Source organism: Vidua macroura, chromosome 8, assembly GCF_024509145.1.
Source record: "Vidua macroura isolate BioBank_ID:100142 chromosome 8, ASM2450914v1, whole genome shotgun sequence".
NCBI classification, from domain to species: Eukaryota; Metazoa; Chordata; class Aves; order Passeriformes; family Viduidae; genus Vidua; species Vidua macroura.
Window position 1 is genome coordinate 30,066,090 of NC_071578.1, and position 17,927 is coordinate 30,084,016.

General features: G+C 51.2%; 2 protein-coding genes and 2 long non-coding RNA genes across 5 annotated transcripts; 1 reads left to right on the forward strand and 3 right to left on the reverse strand.

Moving 5' to 3' along the window:
* Nucleotides 1–4,099: 4,099 nt before the first annotated feature.
* Nucleotides 4,100–5,589, reverse strand: LOC128810556 (uncharacterized). The gene is made up of 2 exons (XR_008438072.1): nt 5,521–5,589; nt 4,100–4,969 (listed from the first exon to the last, which is right to left on the reverse strand). It is a non-coding gene; the product is annotated as an uncharacterized LOC128810556 (long non-coding RNA).
* A 75-nt stretch (nt 5,590–5,664) lies between these two features.
* On the forward strand, nt 5,665–8,783 carry ADO (2-aminoethanethiol dioxygenase). Its single transcript, XM_053983518.1, has one exon. It carries the CDS (start codon nt 5,687–5,689, stop codon nt 6,425–6,427), a length of 741 nt encoding a protein of 246 aa, XP_053839493.1. The 5' UTR covers nt 5,665–5,686; the 3' UTR covers nt 6,428–8,783.
* Nucleotides 8,784–10,408: 1,625 nt separating this feature from the next.
* EGR2 (early growth response 2) lies at nt 10,409–12,964 on the reverse strand. Its single transcript, XM_053983510.1, has 2 exons — nt 12,622–12,964; nt 10,409–12,277 (listed from the first exon to the last, which is right to left on the reverse strand). Exons 1-2 carry the CDS (start codon nt 12,797–12,799, stop codon nt 11,085–11,087), a joined length of 1,371 nt encoding a protein of 456 aa, XP_053839485.1. The 5' UTR covers nt 12,800–12,964; the 3' UTR covers nt 10,409–11,084.
* Nucleotides 12,965–13,545: 581 nt separating this feature from the next.
* Nucleotides 13,546–17,857, reverse strand: LOC128810554 (uncharacterized). Of its 2 annotated transcripts, none has more exons than XR_008438070.1 (5): nt 17,730–17,857; nt 16,782–16,837; nt 15,321–15,470; nt 14,418–14,580; nt 13,546–14,177 (listed from the first exon to the last, which is right to left on the reverse strand). It is a non-coding gene; the product is annotated as an uncharacterized LOC128810554 (long non-coding RNA). The 2 variants fall into 2 exon arrangements; XR_008438069.1 differs by having other exon boundaries at nt 14,418–14,660.
* Between the last annotated feature and the right edge of the window lie 70 nt (nt 17,858–17,927).

Consider the following 17,927-nt stretch of genomic DNA (forward strand, 5'->3'; position numbering starts at 1 on the left):
ATATTTTTCTCTACTAATTGCCAATGATTTCTACTTGATGTTCTTTGATTTGGAAGTAGTCAGACACTGGTTGCTCTCTCAAAGAGAGATCAGTGCTATGCATGGGTGGCTGTAACAGTTCTACGGGTCTTAGCCTTTTTCTTCAGCTTCCCTCAGTCCACTTCACTTGCTTCAACACTTGAATAAAATTTCCTTCCTCCTCACAGAGGCATGGAGTCTAACACAGACCATTTACCTATAGGACAGAGAATGATTTTATTGGATTTACCAATGAACCAAAACCTTACAAACATCTGAAAACACTGAAAGAAATTTCCATCCCACTAAATACCTTACCAACTAAGTTTTACCATTAACCTCTTTTGCTGCTGAATACTAAGTCTTTCCATGAAAAAAATATATCTATTATTTATTTTAAATTGAAAAATAATCTTTGGCTGCTCTTTCCTTCTTAAATTTGCCATTGTTGATTAGCCCTATATATATCTCCACTGGGATAAACTTGATCCCAAGTCATTAAGAAATTAGGTAGTTCTCTCTCTTGCTGAAAAATTATTCTTAAATAATGTGTTACATGTATGACCAAAGACAATTAAGTTACTATGGCTTGACCTGCTGACAACAATACCCAGTCCTCGTTCGTGATTGCGAGAAAGAAAGGCTTAGCATCAAGATTCTCTGTGCTGAAGCATTTTTGGCAGTGAGGGAAGGCTATGAGTGAGCAAGTGTGACTCAGTGGCACAGCAGTAACTCTTTAAGCTACTGAAACAGATTAGCTTAGACCTTACTAGCAAGGCTGTTCCAGAGTTGGTGTGTGACCACTACTTAGCATAGCACAAGCAGTGGCAGTCCCACAGCTCGCACCCTCTGGGGTCCCGGAGTTAGTGACCAACCTACTGCTACCTACTGCCAATTTCTCGGGCTCTGAGAGAGTGGAATCACACCCTAGCTAGGACAACAGTGCTCTTTTACTGCGCCTATCACACAGCAGGTAAAAGTAAATACGGCACTGAGGTCAATGATAATGAGGGAGCAGACATGCACAGAGACACAGGGCTTTCCCTGCAAGGGAGCAGCTGCCCTCCTCCTCACACCCAGGGTTGGCCCTAGACAGTCAGCAAGTTAAGAAGGAGTATGGTCATGGCTAACTCACAGCACCCACCACCACAGGCTAACCTGGGCAGCACCAGAGACACCAGCACAGTGCTGATTCGCACCAGTGGAAAGCATGAAGTCGGTGGAGCTGAACTCAGATGATCAGAGTAAGGCTCATTATTCCTGCAAATTCATGCACAGGGAGTTGCATGTTGCACAGCCTTTCCTACTCTGAGTCACTCCAACTCCTGCTCTAGGCTGTTCCGTAGCAAACTGTCAATAAAACCCATTAATGATGTGCTTTACAAAGAAACAGTGCATTTAACTGAGGAGCTACGACACATGAAGAGTCAGCAAGGGGTGAATTATGTGGTTCATAGAACCACAGAAAGGCCTGGGTAGGGACTGACCTTAAAGATCATCTACATCTAGTTCTAATTCCCCTGCCATGGGCAGACACACCTAGCACTACACCAGGATGTTCAGAGCCCGGTTCAGCCTGGCCTTGAACACCACCAGGGATGGGGCAGCCACTCAGGGCAACCTCCCAGGGCAAGCTGTGCAGGGCCTCAACACACTCACAGTAAACATGTTTTTCATAATTTACTCTAAATCTACTCTTTCAAACTGAATCCATTAGCCCTTGTCCTGTCACTACATGCCTCAGTGAAAAGTCCATCTCCATCCTCTTGTAGCCTCTCTTCAGGTACTAGAAGTCCACAATTAGGTCACCTCTGAGCCATCCATTGTCCAGGCTGAACAAACCCAATTCTCACAGCCTTTCCTTGCAGGAGAGTTGCTCTGTCCCTTTAATCATCTTGGCCTCCTCTGGACTCTCTCCAGCAGTTAATGGAATGCAGGATGCATCTCAGTAAAGAAGTGGTAGAGGTGGGTGGGAGTCTTAATGTTGCATAGATCTGCTTGATGTTTGGTATATATATGAACCTAATTCCCCCTTTTGATTTCAGTTATATCTAGCACTCCCCTGTGTTTCTACTGATATATAAATTCTCTGATGAATAATTGACAACCAACTTTCTTTTACGTAAGCCTTTACTGGAGAGCCAGCAAATATTACAGACATGTTGTTTGTCTTCTCTCTTTTTAAAAAGTCCTGTTCTCATTTGAGTCACGTTTGGCTAGCATTCCTATCTAGCTCCTCAATTGGTGGCAGCTATTAAAACAAAACAACAAAACAAAACACACCTTTGAAGATCCAGTGGCAGGAATATTGCAAAAAAGATGCTCTTTGACAGAGATTCTTGGGTTTTGTCCTATGTACTGCCCGTCCAAACTCTGACTCTTTTAATCATTCTAGCATTGTGACACAATATTTAGCAACAGGTAACCACTGACTTTCTACACAAGCAGCTGACATTTTCATCTACTACAGATGGTTTTATTTGATGGTTACAGGGAATTCTAACTTCTCAAAAGAAGTTGGAAGGATATGGGGAGCAACCCCTAAAAGAAAGCAAGAATTAACCAGGGTTTTTCACAAACCTTGAGGGAGCTGTAATATGTAATAGCAACAAAGAAGCAAGAAATTGTTCACAGTTTGGAGTTCAGGTAGAAAGGGGAGGAGACTGAAAGTAGTGGGGTTGGGCAGGAGAAAAAAAGCTGTGACACTTCTCATTCTCCTTCAGTGTGTGGAGAAACAAAACAAACACAGGAGGAGACCAAAACCATAACCCAAACCTGACCTCCTGCTCACTGGCTGTATCATAAAACCTTCAAGCTGAACTTTGGTCATTGCATGACCAACACAATGCAGTCCCAAAGCCGAGCCAAGCAACTACACCACAATTGTTTTTCTCACATATGCTCAAGATAGGAGAGGCCAGCTAAGAATATGGCCTTTCAGAAGAAAAAACGTGTCAATTTAATTGCCAGTTAGCTGGACAGTTTGCTTCTCTGTTGAGGTTGGTTTATGGGTTTATTTGAATACTACTGCACTGAAAAAATGTGGGTGTGATATAGGATTTAACTGGAGCATTAATGTATTTTTGTCTGTACCTGTTAGAAACGGCAATCAATACAGGAGTTAAAAACATTGCCAATCATAAGGTGATCAATTACACAAAATATAAACCTCATCACTAGTTTAACATGGCACCAGGATTGTCCACGTAAAGATGTTCTTAAAATCTTAATAAACATCCTTGTACGTAGAACTTATGATTCATGGTTTACAGAGTGATAAGTAGTGAAAGGGTCAAGTAACTCACCTAATACCACTCAGCAAGGTAAGAGCAAGTTGAGTTCAGACTCAGAATCCTGCTTTTCCATGCTGATCTTTCCTTCAAGTGCAAGTTACTCCAAGCACACAGTGTACAGCAAATACCAAGCATTTGTTTCCACAAAAGATCTGATTTTTGTGCTGCATAGAAAAAGAACCAGTGTGTCCAGAAGTGAGTATTCTAGCACTCACTTGCAAGCAAAGTACAATCGTTGGGGCAGGACACAAATAGGTGGCCAATAAAGAATTTATCGTTACCAATGATAACGGTACTGCCAAAAATTCCAGTGCACATCTTCACAATTAAATTGACTGCCCCTATGAAGGGGGCTGAATAGAAGAGCACACTGGACATGGAACCTTCCAATCCCTCTGCTTCTGACAAAATGCCAGCTGCCACCCAATGCAACAGCGATGACAGCGTCCTCAGCAGTTCATTCCCATGCAGGAAGGCTCACAGACCTTTAGACTCTCCCTCTCCACTTGGGATAATGCCTCCTCATCCTAAGCATCCTGCCACACAGACCCGTTCCTGCCAGGTACGGAACTGGCACAAGCAGACTTAACAAATCACTTAGCACTTAACAAACAGCTGAAGATTGCAGTGCTTTGTAGCTTCAGACGGAACTTGAAAGCAGCAAGTCAAATGAACATCCTTCTCTGTGGAGAGAGATTGCAACTATGGACCTGAATTTGCATTCTGTGCACCAAATTTATTTATAGAGGGCAGGAAATAGTTTTGGAAAAAAAGATCCAAGACACATCTTTGTCTACAGCATCAGTATTTCATCCTCTACTGGGCCATAACATATCACAACACTTGTACTTCTGATTGATGTATTTATCATTCACGTGAGGGTGGTGAGACACTTCAACAGGTTGCCCAGAGATCCTGTGGATGCCCCATCCCTGGCAGTGTTTAAAGCTAGGTTTAATGGGGTCCTGAGCAACCTGATCTAGCAGGTGGCATCCCTGCCCATGGTGCTATGTTCCAAGAATCAGATGATTTTTAAGGTCCCTTCCAACACAAACCATTCTATGATAAGGTGTAAGAATACTGTAAAGCCATGTGTATCTTACTTAAGCTTAATGCATATCTTACAACTAGAGTTTGCCTTTAATCAAGAAAATACATTGGTTTACCTGGTTTTAAAATGCAATTTTTAACCTGGCAGGCTGCAGCCCCTGGAGTCATATTTGATTATGTAATATCATTCAGCTGTTTCTCAGAACCTAGACCTACCATGGTACTTAAATGCTGCACACCCATGCAAGTAATTGAACTCAAAATGGAATGAGTCTGTATGTTTCTGTGACCAGAGCCTAACCTTGTTTAAAAAAATCCCAGCACTAACAGGTTAATGTCTGACTTCAAAAGAAAGGATTTTTAGGCATGATCTGCTACATACAGCCACACCAATTAGAAAGAAGGTAATAGGATCATTGCCACAAATACATATATTAAATAAAAACCTGTCAGAATAAATGCAGGACCCTTTTTGTACATTAGCCTGAAACAACCACATGCAGGCTCCACCAGGCTGGAGCTGAGCCAAAAGATTATCCATCCTTTCTGTTACACATGGATTCTCTGAGGATCGGCATCTGGAACTCTGTGTGCTCGTCGGTGTTCACCTGTGGTTAAAGATAACGAATTCAGACACAAGCACACTCAAAAGTGACCATAAGGAGATGCATGAAGGACAGTACATGCTGTACAGCACGACCTCGACCCAATACTGAAATGAGAGAGGCAGTGCCACAAAACTCAAATCTGATAAGTTTGCCGAAATGCCGTGGTAAGGGTCAAGCAGTTAGTGATAAAAAGTGAATTGTCTATGGGCAGTTGGTATACGCCCATGACACCGCACTTGCACTACGTTGCTCAGTTTCACATGGCTTAACTACAAGCCAAGTAACAAGTTGTTCCTGGGCTTCCTCAGCCCCCGACAGTGGTGGGGAGGAAACACGAGCCATGGGCAATTTACTGCCAAGGCTTCCCCGGCCCCGGCGCAGCCCCTCGGACAGCCGCGCCAGAGCCTCGGGGAGCGGGACCCCGCAGCCCCGGGGCAGCGGCCGCTCCCGCCGGCCCGTCTCCCCTCACGCCCGTCTCCCCTCAGCGCTCAGTGGCAGCCGCCACAAGCTCTGGAAGCAGGCCGGCCCCGCGGCCCCTCGCACCCCCTCACCTCTGCTGCCCTCCTTCGCCTTCCTCCGCGCTCCCCGGCGGGGCCGCAGCCCGGACTACGAGCCCCGTGGTGCCCGGCGGCGGCGCGGCTGCGCGGCGGGCCGGGGGGCGGTGGCGGAAGCGGCGCCGGGCCCCGCCCGCCGCGGCCGGGCCGGGCCGTTGCCGCCATGCCCCGGGACAACATGGCCTCCCTGATCCAGCGGGTGGCGCGGCAGGCGCGCATCACCTTCCGCAGCCCGGCGGGCCCAGCCTTCGGGGAGAACCTGCACCGCCTGCAACAGCTGCTGGACGAGGTGCGCGCCGAGGACTTGCACTTGGTGCCGCGGGGGCCGTCGGCCGCGGCGGCGGTGGCGGGCGGCGGTCCGCCGTGGGCCGGCGTGGTGCCTCCCGTAAGCTACATGCACATCTGCGAGACGGAGAGCTTCAGCATGGGCGTGTTTCTGCTGCGGAGCGGCGCCTGCATCCCGCTGCACGACCACCCGGGCATGAACGGCATGCTGAAGGTGCTGTACGGCACGCTGCGCATCGCCTGCATGGACACGCTGTCCTCCGGGGCGGCCGCCGCCCCGCCGCCCCCCGCTGCTGGCGGCGGGCCGTGCCTGCGCGCCCTTTTCCGCTCCCGCCAGCACTACACGCCCGCCTCGCCGCCCTGCCTGCTCTCGCCGCACACCGACAACCTCCACCAAATCGACGCCGTGGACGGGCCTGCCGCGTTTCTCGACATCCTGGCGCCGCCCTACGACCCCCAGCACGGCCGGGACTGCCACTACTACCGGCTGCTGGAGGGGCCGCCGGCGGGCGCGGAGCCGCCTGCGCTGCCGCGGGAGGTGTGGCTGGTGGAGACCCCGCAGGCCGCCGACTTCTGGTGCGGGGGCGAGCCCTACCCTGGGCCTCGCGTCTGCCTCTGAGTCGCCGCCGGCGGCCCGTGCCGGGCGGCGGCCGCTAGGGACGATGTGCGCTCGCCCCGCCGAGAGGGGAGCCCGCCGCCCCCCGCCCGGCCGGCCCCCCGAGCCCGCCGGACAGCAGCACCGCGGGGACGCGGTGTCCCGTGCTGGCTGGAGCTTCGCGGGAGCGCCGTGGGTCAGAGCCTTCCTCTGATCGCGGGCTTCGTGAGTCGGGGAAATAAAGCGCCAGATCGTGTTTATGCCCTTGGGGCCGATGTGCGGGAACAGCATGATTAAGCTGCTCAGCTGAAGGGTCGGGGAAGTATTCCAGCATCCTGTGTAAACAGTTAGGGCCACGCATCAGGGAGGGGGGTTCAGGCTCCAAAGGGAGAGTAAATGCAATAAGAATTGTCACAGGCACCCCGGCTTTTCCTAGTGGGGCTCCCACTGCCAGAGCCAGCTGGCACCACTGGACCAGGGGACTGTACCCACTGAGTTTGGGAAGGGGGGTTGGTCTGGCTACAGCCTTTGGGGACTGTCTCCAGAGTGATTCTCAAGAAGAGTTGTACCCTGCTAGTAAAAAACAAATCCAGAACAACTCCTGAGCCAGGACATGCTTCTCCAGTAAATGCCAGTGATCAATCCCCAGGGCTGGAGTTAAGGAAATTACTGCTCCAAATGGACACTGTCAGGTTCAGAGTTACTTTTCAACAGTTCTTTAAAGTGTCATATACAAGATCCCACTATTGCAACTGAGAATTAATGAGTGCATCTATGCATACTTCCTTCAGCAAGAGGGAGACAGCTGATGATTAACCTCGCTTGGAACCTCTAACACAGCAGTAGCAGAAGGTGGCAGAAACTGGGCATCATAGGAGAAAAAACAACTATCCACTGTTGTGGAAGCTATTCTAGAAACACGGCGTATTTGCAAACCCTCAGTATACAGCAGCACATACCCTAGGTACTGATAAAATTTGACCTGATGTCTTCTCTTTAAAGCGTGGTCTGTGTTTTTATATGTGAACGCTTTGGGCTTTTGAAGCCTTGCAGTTTCCCTCTTTATACTATTTATAAAGACTACTTTTTCATAAGGCTTTTAAATAAACGTAGAGTAGAAGAGACACCATGAATTCCGCCTTGCTATGATGGAAGCGGTCTGGAGATGCAGTTTGTCCACAGCAGGGGATGCAATCTTTCTAACATGGCAGAAAGTTTTTCTACAGGAGAAGTGCCCCATCTGTGCTGCAGGGACTGGTCTTGTGCCTGTGCATCCTAACGCACACTTCGTACCACAAACCCAGGCCAGGGCAGCCTTGGCCATCTTAGTCATGATGTGAGAATTTGAGTAGGAAAACACAACTTAGCAACCTCCTAAGTGATGTACCAGCCTGCTCCAGAAATCATTTCACAACTGGCTTTACTTTTCTGTGTATTTATAAAAGCAGACTTGTTTTTCCTGTACAGTGGCTTGTATGTGTGAATTTTTAAATGATTCTGATATGGCATTGCTGCTTTTTTTTTTTTTTTTTTTTTTGCCTGGCCTGCAGAAGAATGAATGTAATATACAGTCAGCATTATGCATGCATGGATTAATTCTTTTGCAAGGAAAAATTGGTAGAAATTATTTCAGGTGATTTCCATTTATTCTTTGAGCACTTAAAGGTGTCTGATATTTCTGCAGCTGGCTTACCTGTTTTTCTTGGAATTCCCCTGCAGCTTAGCATTAGTTAATGTTTAACAATTCTTGATCGAATGTAGTCATTAATTATAAGGCAATGCCTCCCTGTGTTACAGCCTGTTTCTACCTCTCTCCAAGCCTAATGAAGACAGTTAGCCTTTTTCAGTAGTCCACAAAGAAGACAGCACAGTGCGTGCAAACAGCTGTACTGGAAAAACAAACTGCGACAGTGACCGTTTTTTATGCTATCTGCTCTGTCCTCCCCTTAGGTCTTTCTGCTGAGTTTTTAATTTTTTTCCTCCATGTGTAAAACCTAGACAAGATGTTTTGTGGGACAGTATTTAATGCATCTTTCTGAAAAGGACAGCATGGTCACACTGCGGAGTGCTGTTAACCATGGCAAAATCTTTTTTTTCTTTTTTTTTCTTTTTTTTTACTTAAGGTGTTAGTATCAAAGTATTTAAAGCTGGAAAAATAGCAAAGAAAACCTGAGATTAGCATTTTTTTAAAGTCTCTTTGTGTAACTTCTTGCTTACTCACTAATTAAAACTTACTTCCCATGTTCTGGATATCTGTAAGCGGAAGGTTTAAATTGTAATGTCATTCCTTCTCTCTGCAGTTTGGTTATTGTGTTTTCACAACAGCAAAATAACTGTTATTGCTGAAATGTAGAATAAATACAGGATATCTCACCAGTGACCAGTCATTACTTTCCTTCACAAGTATGACAGCCTTGAGCCAAGTACGGTACAGAGCTCTAGTTTCTTTTGCCTGTCAATCTGAACAGTGTGACCAGCTTTTCCTTGGGAGGCAATGCTTAGAACTGGATTCTTAGCCCTGATCCTGCAGGCAAATCCAGGCACATACACTATTGCTGCTTTTGAAGCTGGCTTTCAATGTAAGGCACAGATAGGAGTGTAGGACCATTGATCCTGTGCCATGTGAGGTGCTCTTGTAGCTGTACACTAGTCACCAGGAGTTCCCTTAGTTCACCTCTTCTACAATTTTGGTGTTGTTTAGATCATTTTTGCTTTTGATTTGGATTTTAATTTTGTAGCATGGCTGGAGACAGTAGTTTGGAGAGTGCAGGGGGAGCCTTGGATTGTGTGTCTGGGTAGCTGAGATACCAATTTCGTTCAAGATGCTCTGGCTATGATCGAGTTCTGGTTATCCAAAGCTGTGGCAGTACCTGCAGAAGCCCAGCAGTCGAGGAGGCTGCAGCTTCTGTATGACATCCCTCCAGCTGCAGGCTGTGGTCTCTTGGAGGCCAGGACCACGTGGGATCAGGTGGCCAAACTGCAAACCAGGATGTCAGGGTTTACTTGTGCTGCTAAGGTGGATGGCGGGGCAGTGAGCATGGCTTCTCCTGCACAGGCTGGTCCATGCCCAACTTTAGAAGCTGTCTTGATTCAGAACCAGACATGTCATTTCAGCTCCCACTGAACAGCAGCTGCCCTAAAAGCCGGCATGAGTTCCAGAAGATGGGGAGCAGGGATTTCTATCAGACAGAAAAGGCAGGTGCTGCTGGAGCTTTGCACTATGGGACCTAACACCTGGGCAAGCAGAGGCTGGGAACCACCGAGAAAGGGCTTAACCCCTTTGCCCCGCTGTGCTGGGCTGTGGTGTTAGTGGTGTCCATCCTGCACAGCTCACTTTTGCAGTGCGGCCCGCACAGAGGGGCAAGCCCGCGGGGCGCTTATGGCCCTGCACCGATGGCAGGATCCGAGGGTGGGCCGAGGCCGGGATAGCATTTAAAAAAACATTAACCAAAATAAGTTTTCAAAAAAAAAAAAAAGAGCACGATATTGCGGCCATGTGGATTCAGCAAAAACAGTCCGGCTGTGCCGCGGGAGTGAGCGCCGCCGCCCCGGGCCGCTACAGAGCCCCCGAGCGCGGGCGCGGCGCCGCCCGCGCAGCTCCGTGCCGCCGGGAGCCGCTTCCCCCGAGCGGCGGCCGTCGGGGCGGCGGTACTCACTGTTCCGGAGCCCACTCGCGGAGGTTGCCTGGGGCGAATTGTAACCGCGGAACAAAACAGAATGAGTCAAAAAAAACCCACCCCGCTCCCTGGTTAATATTATCCCGTCTCTAGTCTCCGAGGGAAATTCCCGTGCCCAAAAGCGAGTGTTTGTACGCTGGGGCCGAGGCCGCAGGTTTTCCATGCCGAGGCTTTGCGGGGCAGTGCGGTGCGCCTATCGGACCCTGGCCGGGCTGCCCCGCAGCCCTCTGCCGCCGGGACCCGGCGCGGGTCGGGGACGAGCGGGGGACAACCCCTCCCTGGGTCAGGCCAGGGAACCTACGGAAATAAAGATGTCAATTTAGCATAATTAAGAGATTTATTTGTCGTCTTTTATAAACTTTGTAAGCACCTACTCTATTGTCGAAAAGTTTATTTACAGAGTGGCCAGAAAGATACCCCCCCTCTCCTTCCAGCCCCCGTTAGTGGTTGTGCATTATTCGTGTTACCTGCGGCGCACTGGGTCCCGGCCGACCACGGGCGCCGGTCCCAGACCGAGTATTTACATCCTGTCCCAAGTCCTACTACAAACGGAACACTTTTAAGTCACCAAAAAGAAAAACAAAAACAAAACCCCAAGCCAGTGCGTACAAAAATATAGTCTCTAAAAAAAAAAAAAAAATCCCAATATTAATAGGCAGAAATGTACAGCCATACTAAAACCAGGGAGGGAAAAACTTTCCGGTCTCGGTGTCGCCGCTGTCGTCGGAGCGGATCGGTAAGGCACCCCCCACATGCAGACAGGGGACCGGGCTCTACACCACACAAGGCACCAAGGACACCTCACCACGACGGCACTGCATGCATCCATCCTCTCGCCGCAGCCCCTATGTACACCCGCCGCTCCGGCCCGCTCCGGCCCGCCCCGGCCCGGGGGAGCCCCGCGGCGCCGCCAGGTGCTCGTCGCGCCCCGCCGGGCCCCGCTCCGCTCCGCGCCCGCCGCGCTCGGCGACGGCTCCGCGCTGGGTCCTGCGCGTCCTGCGCCGTCAGGGCGTCCGCGTCCGCGCCGCGCAGGGGGCCAGGGCGGCGGTGCCGCTCCCGCCGCCGGGTTGCGGGCACCCGCCGGCGGCGGCGGCTCCTTTTCGTTCCTTCTGGCGCAGGTGAATCTTGGTGTGCCGCTTCCTTTCGTCGGAGCGGGCGAACTTCCTGCCGCAGAAATCGCAGGCGAAGGGTTTCTCGCCGGTGTGCGTGCGAATGTGGGTGGTGAGGTGGTCGCTGCGGCTGAAGTTCCGCATGCAGATACGGCACTGGAAGGGCTTGTGGCCCGTGTGGATGCGGATGTGCCGGGTGAGCTCGTCGGAGCGGGAGAAGCGGCGGTCGCAGCCCTCGGCGGGGCACGGGTAGGGCCGCTCATGGACCGGCGTCTTGCTGGGCCGGTTGGGGTACTTGCGGGGCCGCAGAATGGGCCGCAGCGGCAGGTGGTGCGGGCTGTAGGCGCCGGCGGGCAGCCGGGCGCCCGCACCCTCGCCCCCGCCGCTGCCGGGAGCGCCGCCGGGGGCGGCGCCCGCCGGGGGCGCCCCCATCGTGAAGTTGCGGATGGTGGAAAGCGGCGTGAGGGGCGGCGGGACGCGGAGCGAGTCGAGGGGGCAGGGGAAGGGCTTGCGGTCGGGGCCGGCGTGGAGCTCCCGCTGGCACTGAGGCGGCGGGAAGAAGCCGCCGTACTCGGGGATCATGGTGAAGAGCCCGCCGTCGGCCGCCGCCGCCTTCGGTGAGGGGTAGGAGGGCGGCGGGGGAAAAGGCAGTGCCCCGCCGCCGGCGGCGGGCAGGAAAGCCGAGGAGGGGTCTTGCGGGTACAGGTCACCGCAGCCCGAGTAGGGCGGCGGCGGAGGCGAGTAGAGATGCTCCAGGTCGGCCGGCTGGCCCTGTGCCATGGTGCAGCCGAGGGCCCCGGCCAGCGGGTTGGGGGAGGTGGCGGAGGCGGCAGTGGCCGAGGAGGCGGCGGAGGAGGCGGAGGAGGCGGCGGAGGAGGGCGTGCTGACCCCCTGCAGGATCCCCGCGCTCACGATGTTGATGATGCCCTCGGGGTAGCAACCGGCGCCAGGGTACTGCGGGTCGATGGAGAATTTGCCCATGTAGGTGAAGGTCTGATTGCGAGAAGCCGGGGCATTGGGCGCGAAGCCGCCACCGTAGGGCAGGTCCAGGGCCCGCTTGTCGCCCATGTCCACGTTGATCATGCCGTCTGGGGGGACAAGGAGCAGGTCAGCCCTCCGCGCCGCCACCCGCCGGACGACCGGCACCGGTCCCAGCCACCGCCCGCCCCGGCCCAGCGCGGGGCTGCGGCGCGCACATGTTGCGCTCCGGATGCAGGGGGGCTCCGCGCCGACTGCAACTTTCCCCCCCGAGCTGGGTGCGGAGGTAGGGCTGCCGCGAAGGGGCGGCGGGGACCCGGCCGGGCGGCGGGAGAGCCCTGAAGAGGGTCCCGGCGCCCCGTCTCAGTCCGACCCCCGCCCGCCGCCTCGAGTCTCCGCCGCCCCGCCGCTCTCCGCGGGCGGCCTGGCCCGCACCTGCGAGGGCTCCGCTTACCTCCTGCCACACCGCTCATCTGGTCGAACGGCCCTGCCAGGTCGGCACTGGGGAAGATCGCGACCGAAGTTGGCAGCGCGGCGGAGATGTCATCCGCGGGGTAAATGCCCTCGGGGAGCTGGTGCACGAACCCACCGAGGGTCACCGGGATCTTGTCTACCGCCTTGGCGGTCATCATGGGGGCAGCGGGGCGGCCCGGGGGAGCGGCGCTCCCGGCCGGCGGTGGGCACTCGGGGCGGGGAGGGGAGGGAGAGGAGGGGGCGCTTCCCCCTGCCTCCCACTACCAGCGCGGGGGGACTGCGGGGAGCCGGCGCAGCATGTGCGGGCGGGCGGCCGCCCCGTCGCGGCGGTGCGGTGCCCGCGGTGCCCCGGGAGCGCCGCGCTCCCGCCGCAGCTCGCGCTGGAGGACAAGTCTGGCTGTAACTATTTATGGGGGCCCCCTGAATGCCCGGGACGTCACTGCCCATATAAGGACTGAGGAACGGGGCCCGGCGGTCACGTGGGCGCCCGCGTGCGGGACCCGCCGGCCCGCGCCCGCCCCGACCCCCCCTCCCTGCGCACCCTCCGCGCCCCGCGGGGGCGCCCCCGACCCGCCCCGGCCCCGCTCGGCCCCCGCCACCGCCCGCCGCGCCGCCCAGGGGGGTATTCCGGTGGCGGGGCCCTTGTCCTAAAAAGGCGAGGATCCGGCCCCGCCCCGCCTGCCCTATTAGGGCTTGTTCCGGAAAAATTTTAAAAGGTTCGGAAAAGCAGAGGAGGTCCCGGGGCCGCCCCGCCAGACCCCGCTCACTTTCTCAGCAGCCTGTAACCGCAAACCGGCGGCGGGTCAGGAAACAGCCGCATTCACGGAATAGAGCTTCTCCTTTGTCAAAGAAAAAGTAATTTTGAATAATATTTTTTTTTTTTTTTAATTACGGGTGGAAAGAGCCGCCGAACAGAACGACTCGGCGGCGCTGCTTGTTTTGGAAAGTGTCTGATCTATATATACCGTCGCGAAAACGGAACCGCCTGCTCCGCCGTCGCTGGGTTGTTATTGTATCGACGGGCACAAGCGAGGACGGGACGGGGAGGAGTGGCGGGGGGACAGGAGTGCCCCCCCCCGCCGCCCCACCCCGTTCCGTTCTGACGCTACCGCTCCCGCTTTGTTCAGTTCAACCTCTTGCTCCCACAGTTTCCATCCTCAGTAACATTTCCACTGCCGCTTTTGCTTTATTTCTCCATGATCTCCTCTATAACGAGAGTATCAAACCAAAGAGTGCTTAAATTCTGGCTCTTTTTTTTTTTTTTTTTTTTTTTTCTCCAAAGTACTAAAAATAACCTCCCTTGTGCCTCCCTTCCCAGGAGAAGCCAATCTTTCATATGCTGTTCCCAAGCTTAGAGCTTGCAGCCCCTACATCTTCTTGCTGATGAGGGTGTCAGATGTAATTATTTCTGAAAGCTGTATCCCGTGTCACTAATCTCATTACTTGGGATATTTCATCTCGTGGCTGTTTATTACTGCGTTCAGGAAAGCAATTCTCACATATGGTCTGTAGCGTGCGAGGCCCCTTTTCAATAGTCTGCAGTGAAAAAAACAACCCATTGACAACCCAAGCAGCAGCAAGACATGGCAACATATGAGAGATATTATGACAGTGCATTCCTGTTCCAAAGCAACAAGACAGAGAATACATAGGAAGGCTAAAAACTCTTCACTTTCATTTTTAACTGCAGATACCCATATTTACAGGTCTAATACATTACAGCCTGCGCCATAGAAGAGGGGTGTGCTCAGGCATCCCTGTGGTGTATGGACTTACCTTCTGCCTTGGCTCCCAAGCACTGTCACAGTGTCTCTCAGGACCCTCTTTATCCATGCCACACCTCACACCCCAGCTGAGAAAGGCTCTTTCAGTTCCTCCAGGTCATGGCCTTTGGTGATGCTCCAGGTTCATTACTTGTCCAGGCACCACAGAGTCCAGACTAGACAACAGCATCCCCGGAAAAGTAAAGGGTTTAGGAGCATTTACTACAGAATTGTAGACATAAAGCTAGATGTTTGCCTTTATGAGAGATCAGGGAAGTATGCACAGCAATTACTAAATATGTAACAGTGGTTTTTAACATAGATTTTTGTTACCAGTCCTCTCTAGCACTTAATGTACAGCCAATACAGTTTGACATATGAGATTTAGTTGAAAGCAAGTTTTCAGTGGGATTCTAGATATTTTCATTTAAAAAACCATCTCAATTTAAAAGTAAAATTTAAAAGTGTGACAGAGAGACAGGTTCTGGGAAATTTGACTGAGAAGTAGGAGCAATTGTGTTGTACCTTTCCGTTACAGCTGAGCTATAATTGGTCTAATCGCTGCTATGAAAGAACAAAATATTGGAATCTGTTGTGCAGTGGGGTGAGTTACTTTACATGAATTTGAGAAACAGTAACTCTAGTGCGGTATCCTCCTTACTGCAAAACATTGCAGATATCTCAGATTTAGGGCTTATGGATATTCTACATCATCTTGTATTAATTAAAAATACCATATGCCCACTGAAGACATTAAATCATAATGCACACAGAAGAAAGGAGAACCAAGGTTTCACACCCCACCTTAATCCCCCCATGAATCAACTCTAGCTTTCAACTAACTTGGCTAATTTAATGTTCTTCCACTATGGAAAAGGATTCAATGAAAAACTGACACAAATAAATTTAACTTCACCTGTGGAATACTATTGTAGTTGACTTGGCTGGTTAATTTTAAAAGGCTTCTTAAGAATGGAATAAATTTTGTCTGATTTCCAGCTTTTCCAGAGACAATCAAATTACTCGACATCTTTCAATGGGGGCTTTGTCTCAATGGCAGCAGGATCTGGCATGGGGCAAGATGGAAGCATACTTAATGTTCAGTTTCAGGAAGTTGTTGACAGATTAAACTCAAATGTTTCTGGGTCCTTTTCAGATATCTTTGCTGTATTGCTTTGAATGTGCTTTGTACCTTTGATCCCTGTTTGGCTGATTACAGCAGACTCTGAAGGTTGGACTGTCCAGCTCCCACTGATGTCAGTGGCCCTTACATGCAGAAATATCCTACTGATTTGTCTGGTTCCTATAAGCCATGTGGCTTCATATGACAGACAGCTTGTTGGTGCAAATTGCAAAATCCCCAATCACACCAAGAGCCTCAAATATGCATGACCTCTTAGTGGATATAGCAGTGATTGAGGATGGTTCAGAGCTGAAAGGCAGAGCTTCTCTCCTATTCCTAACTTCTTTGAAACGGGGCAGCTTTGGATTTACTGTATTTGCTCTTTTAACAAGCTGCTAGCTGACATTGAACTGGGGGTATATTTTCCTGCATTCATTCTCTACCACCAATACCTGAGACAGGAGTTGTAGAAATAAAATCATCTTTGCCTCCATACCTGAGTTGAGAGTGGCTAAGGAAGAAAAGGCAGCTTATCATCTGTAGAGCTGGCAACACATTTAACCAGCTTAGCATCACACATTTGAGTCATCTCTCCAGGGGGTTACTATGCTTTTGCAGCAAAACTCACCCGACCTCCTGTGCTAGCAGGCCTGCATGGGAAACACACCCTGCAGCTTCCTCTCTGCATCCTGCTGCTTTCAGGAGGGTTAAGGTGGCCCCAGCTCAGCAGGTGCCCTAGGGAGTAGGAACTCATTTGGGAGCAGGGAGTTTACAGATTGGAGATGAATGACCCTGACAACAGCAAAGAATGTCTGTCCTAAGTCTGGGCTAGATTCATGTTAGGGTTGGTGGGTTTTTAATGTTTCATGTAAAAGAGAAAATCTTCTCTCCAAAGCTGAAGTTCAGAGTTTCCTAAATTTGCTCCTTTTCACTGGGGTTAGAAAGACTTGTCATGTCCTTACAGGAAGAAATGCTTGTTTACTACTTCACCTTCTGTTTTGGCCAGGGACGTTTGCTGGATTTCCCAGGCTGCTGGCAAAAGCCACTTCCCTTTAGTCTGCCCTGCCTATCCCTCAAAGGCCTGATATAGGCTCTTAGTCTGCACTGGCAAGTCCCCAAAACCTGGAATCCAGCCAGGGAAACCTGCTGTAAACATGAACATACAGAAAACATCTGTCTGACTGCTGGCATGCCAGGGGAAGGGGATGGTTAAGGAGCAGAGAACGCATCCCAGTCTGCCCTTAATTACAGTACCTTGAAAACACTCTGTGGTTTTCAGCCAAGGCTGCTTGTTGTCTTAGGATGAGTGCCTGTAAATTTGAAATAAGTAAATAACTTTATTGTGAGACCTTGGCTTAGGATAGCAGTAGCAGCATCCTGAAGGGCTATTTAAATGTCAATAACTTTTTCTAATTCGAGCTATAGGAATTAAATAAACCCATGTGGAATCAATAAACTACTAGTTTAAGTTTGTGTGGCTGTGAACAAGTATGTGTGACAGAGAAAACTTCCAGTCAAATAAAAGCGACAACAAACTTGTTTGCTCAAAACTTATTCTCGTTATTAAAGACACAGAACATTTCCTGGATGGTCCTGTACACGGTTTCTAGCATATATATAAAATCCGTAGTCCTACTTCCACTCACCCCATGAGTTTCCCACGGAACACCCGAGGGAACGGATGCTCCCGCCGCTGTCGGGAGGGGAGCGGGGAGCGTGTGCGGGCTCCACTGCCCTCTCCTGGGGAAAGGCGCTCCCGGGAGCCAGCGAGGACAAAGCAGCTGAGCAAAGAGCGACGCGTTGGGCTGAGTTCTGCTAGTGTTTCACCGTATAACAGCACCCCTAAAGGTTTTCATCGCATTCATGCTATCAATAGAGAGACTCTACTAGCCCTGTTGAGTCAGAGATCCCGACCACAGCCTGTGACCCCCTCAACCCCAGCAGTGTTGATGGGAGATCACGTACTGCAGTGAAGCGTTGAGAGCAAGCCAACTTGCTGCTTGCTGGGGGGACAAAGAAAATAAGGAAAAAAAAAAAAAAAAGAAAAAAAAAAAGTTGCTTCTCAACTGTGAAAATTACTGGGATACACATGCCATTCATGAGACAAGACTCAAAATAATGACAACTTTGCTTCTAAATAGTGATAGTCTGCCTGCAAAGCTTTACTTTCCAGTCCTTTCTTCTGAAATTAGTTTCACTTACCCTTGTATTTCCTGCTCTAACGTGCCTCCTGTGTTTTGTGTAAATACTGCCTTGTCCCATGGCTGGGCCTTCAGTCCAGAGAGACACTAATCAAGCACATGCCTTGATGATGCAAGTGGCCTTCTTCCTTGAAGGACTGAAATAAAAGAAGTGTAGCAAGAGTCACATTTTCAGTTCTCTTGGTCCCATTACCTAGTG

What these genes read in the sequence shown, in the direction of transcription:
- ADO (XM_053983518.1), top strand. Translation starts at nt 5,687, where the DNA reads ATGCCCCGGGACAACATGGCCTCCCTGATCCAGCGGGTGGCGCGGCAG.
- EGR2 (XM_053983510.1), bottom strand. Translation starts at nt 12,799, where the DNA reads ATGATGACCGCCAAGGCGGTAGACAAGATCCCGGTGACCCTCGGTGGG. An exon ending in GATGAGCGGTGTGGCAGGAG is followed by an intron (nt 12,278 to 12,621) that starts GTAAGCGGAGCC and finishes TTGTCCCCCCAG; the next exon opens with ACGGCATGATCAACGTGGAC.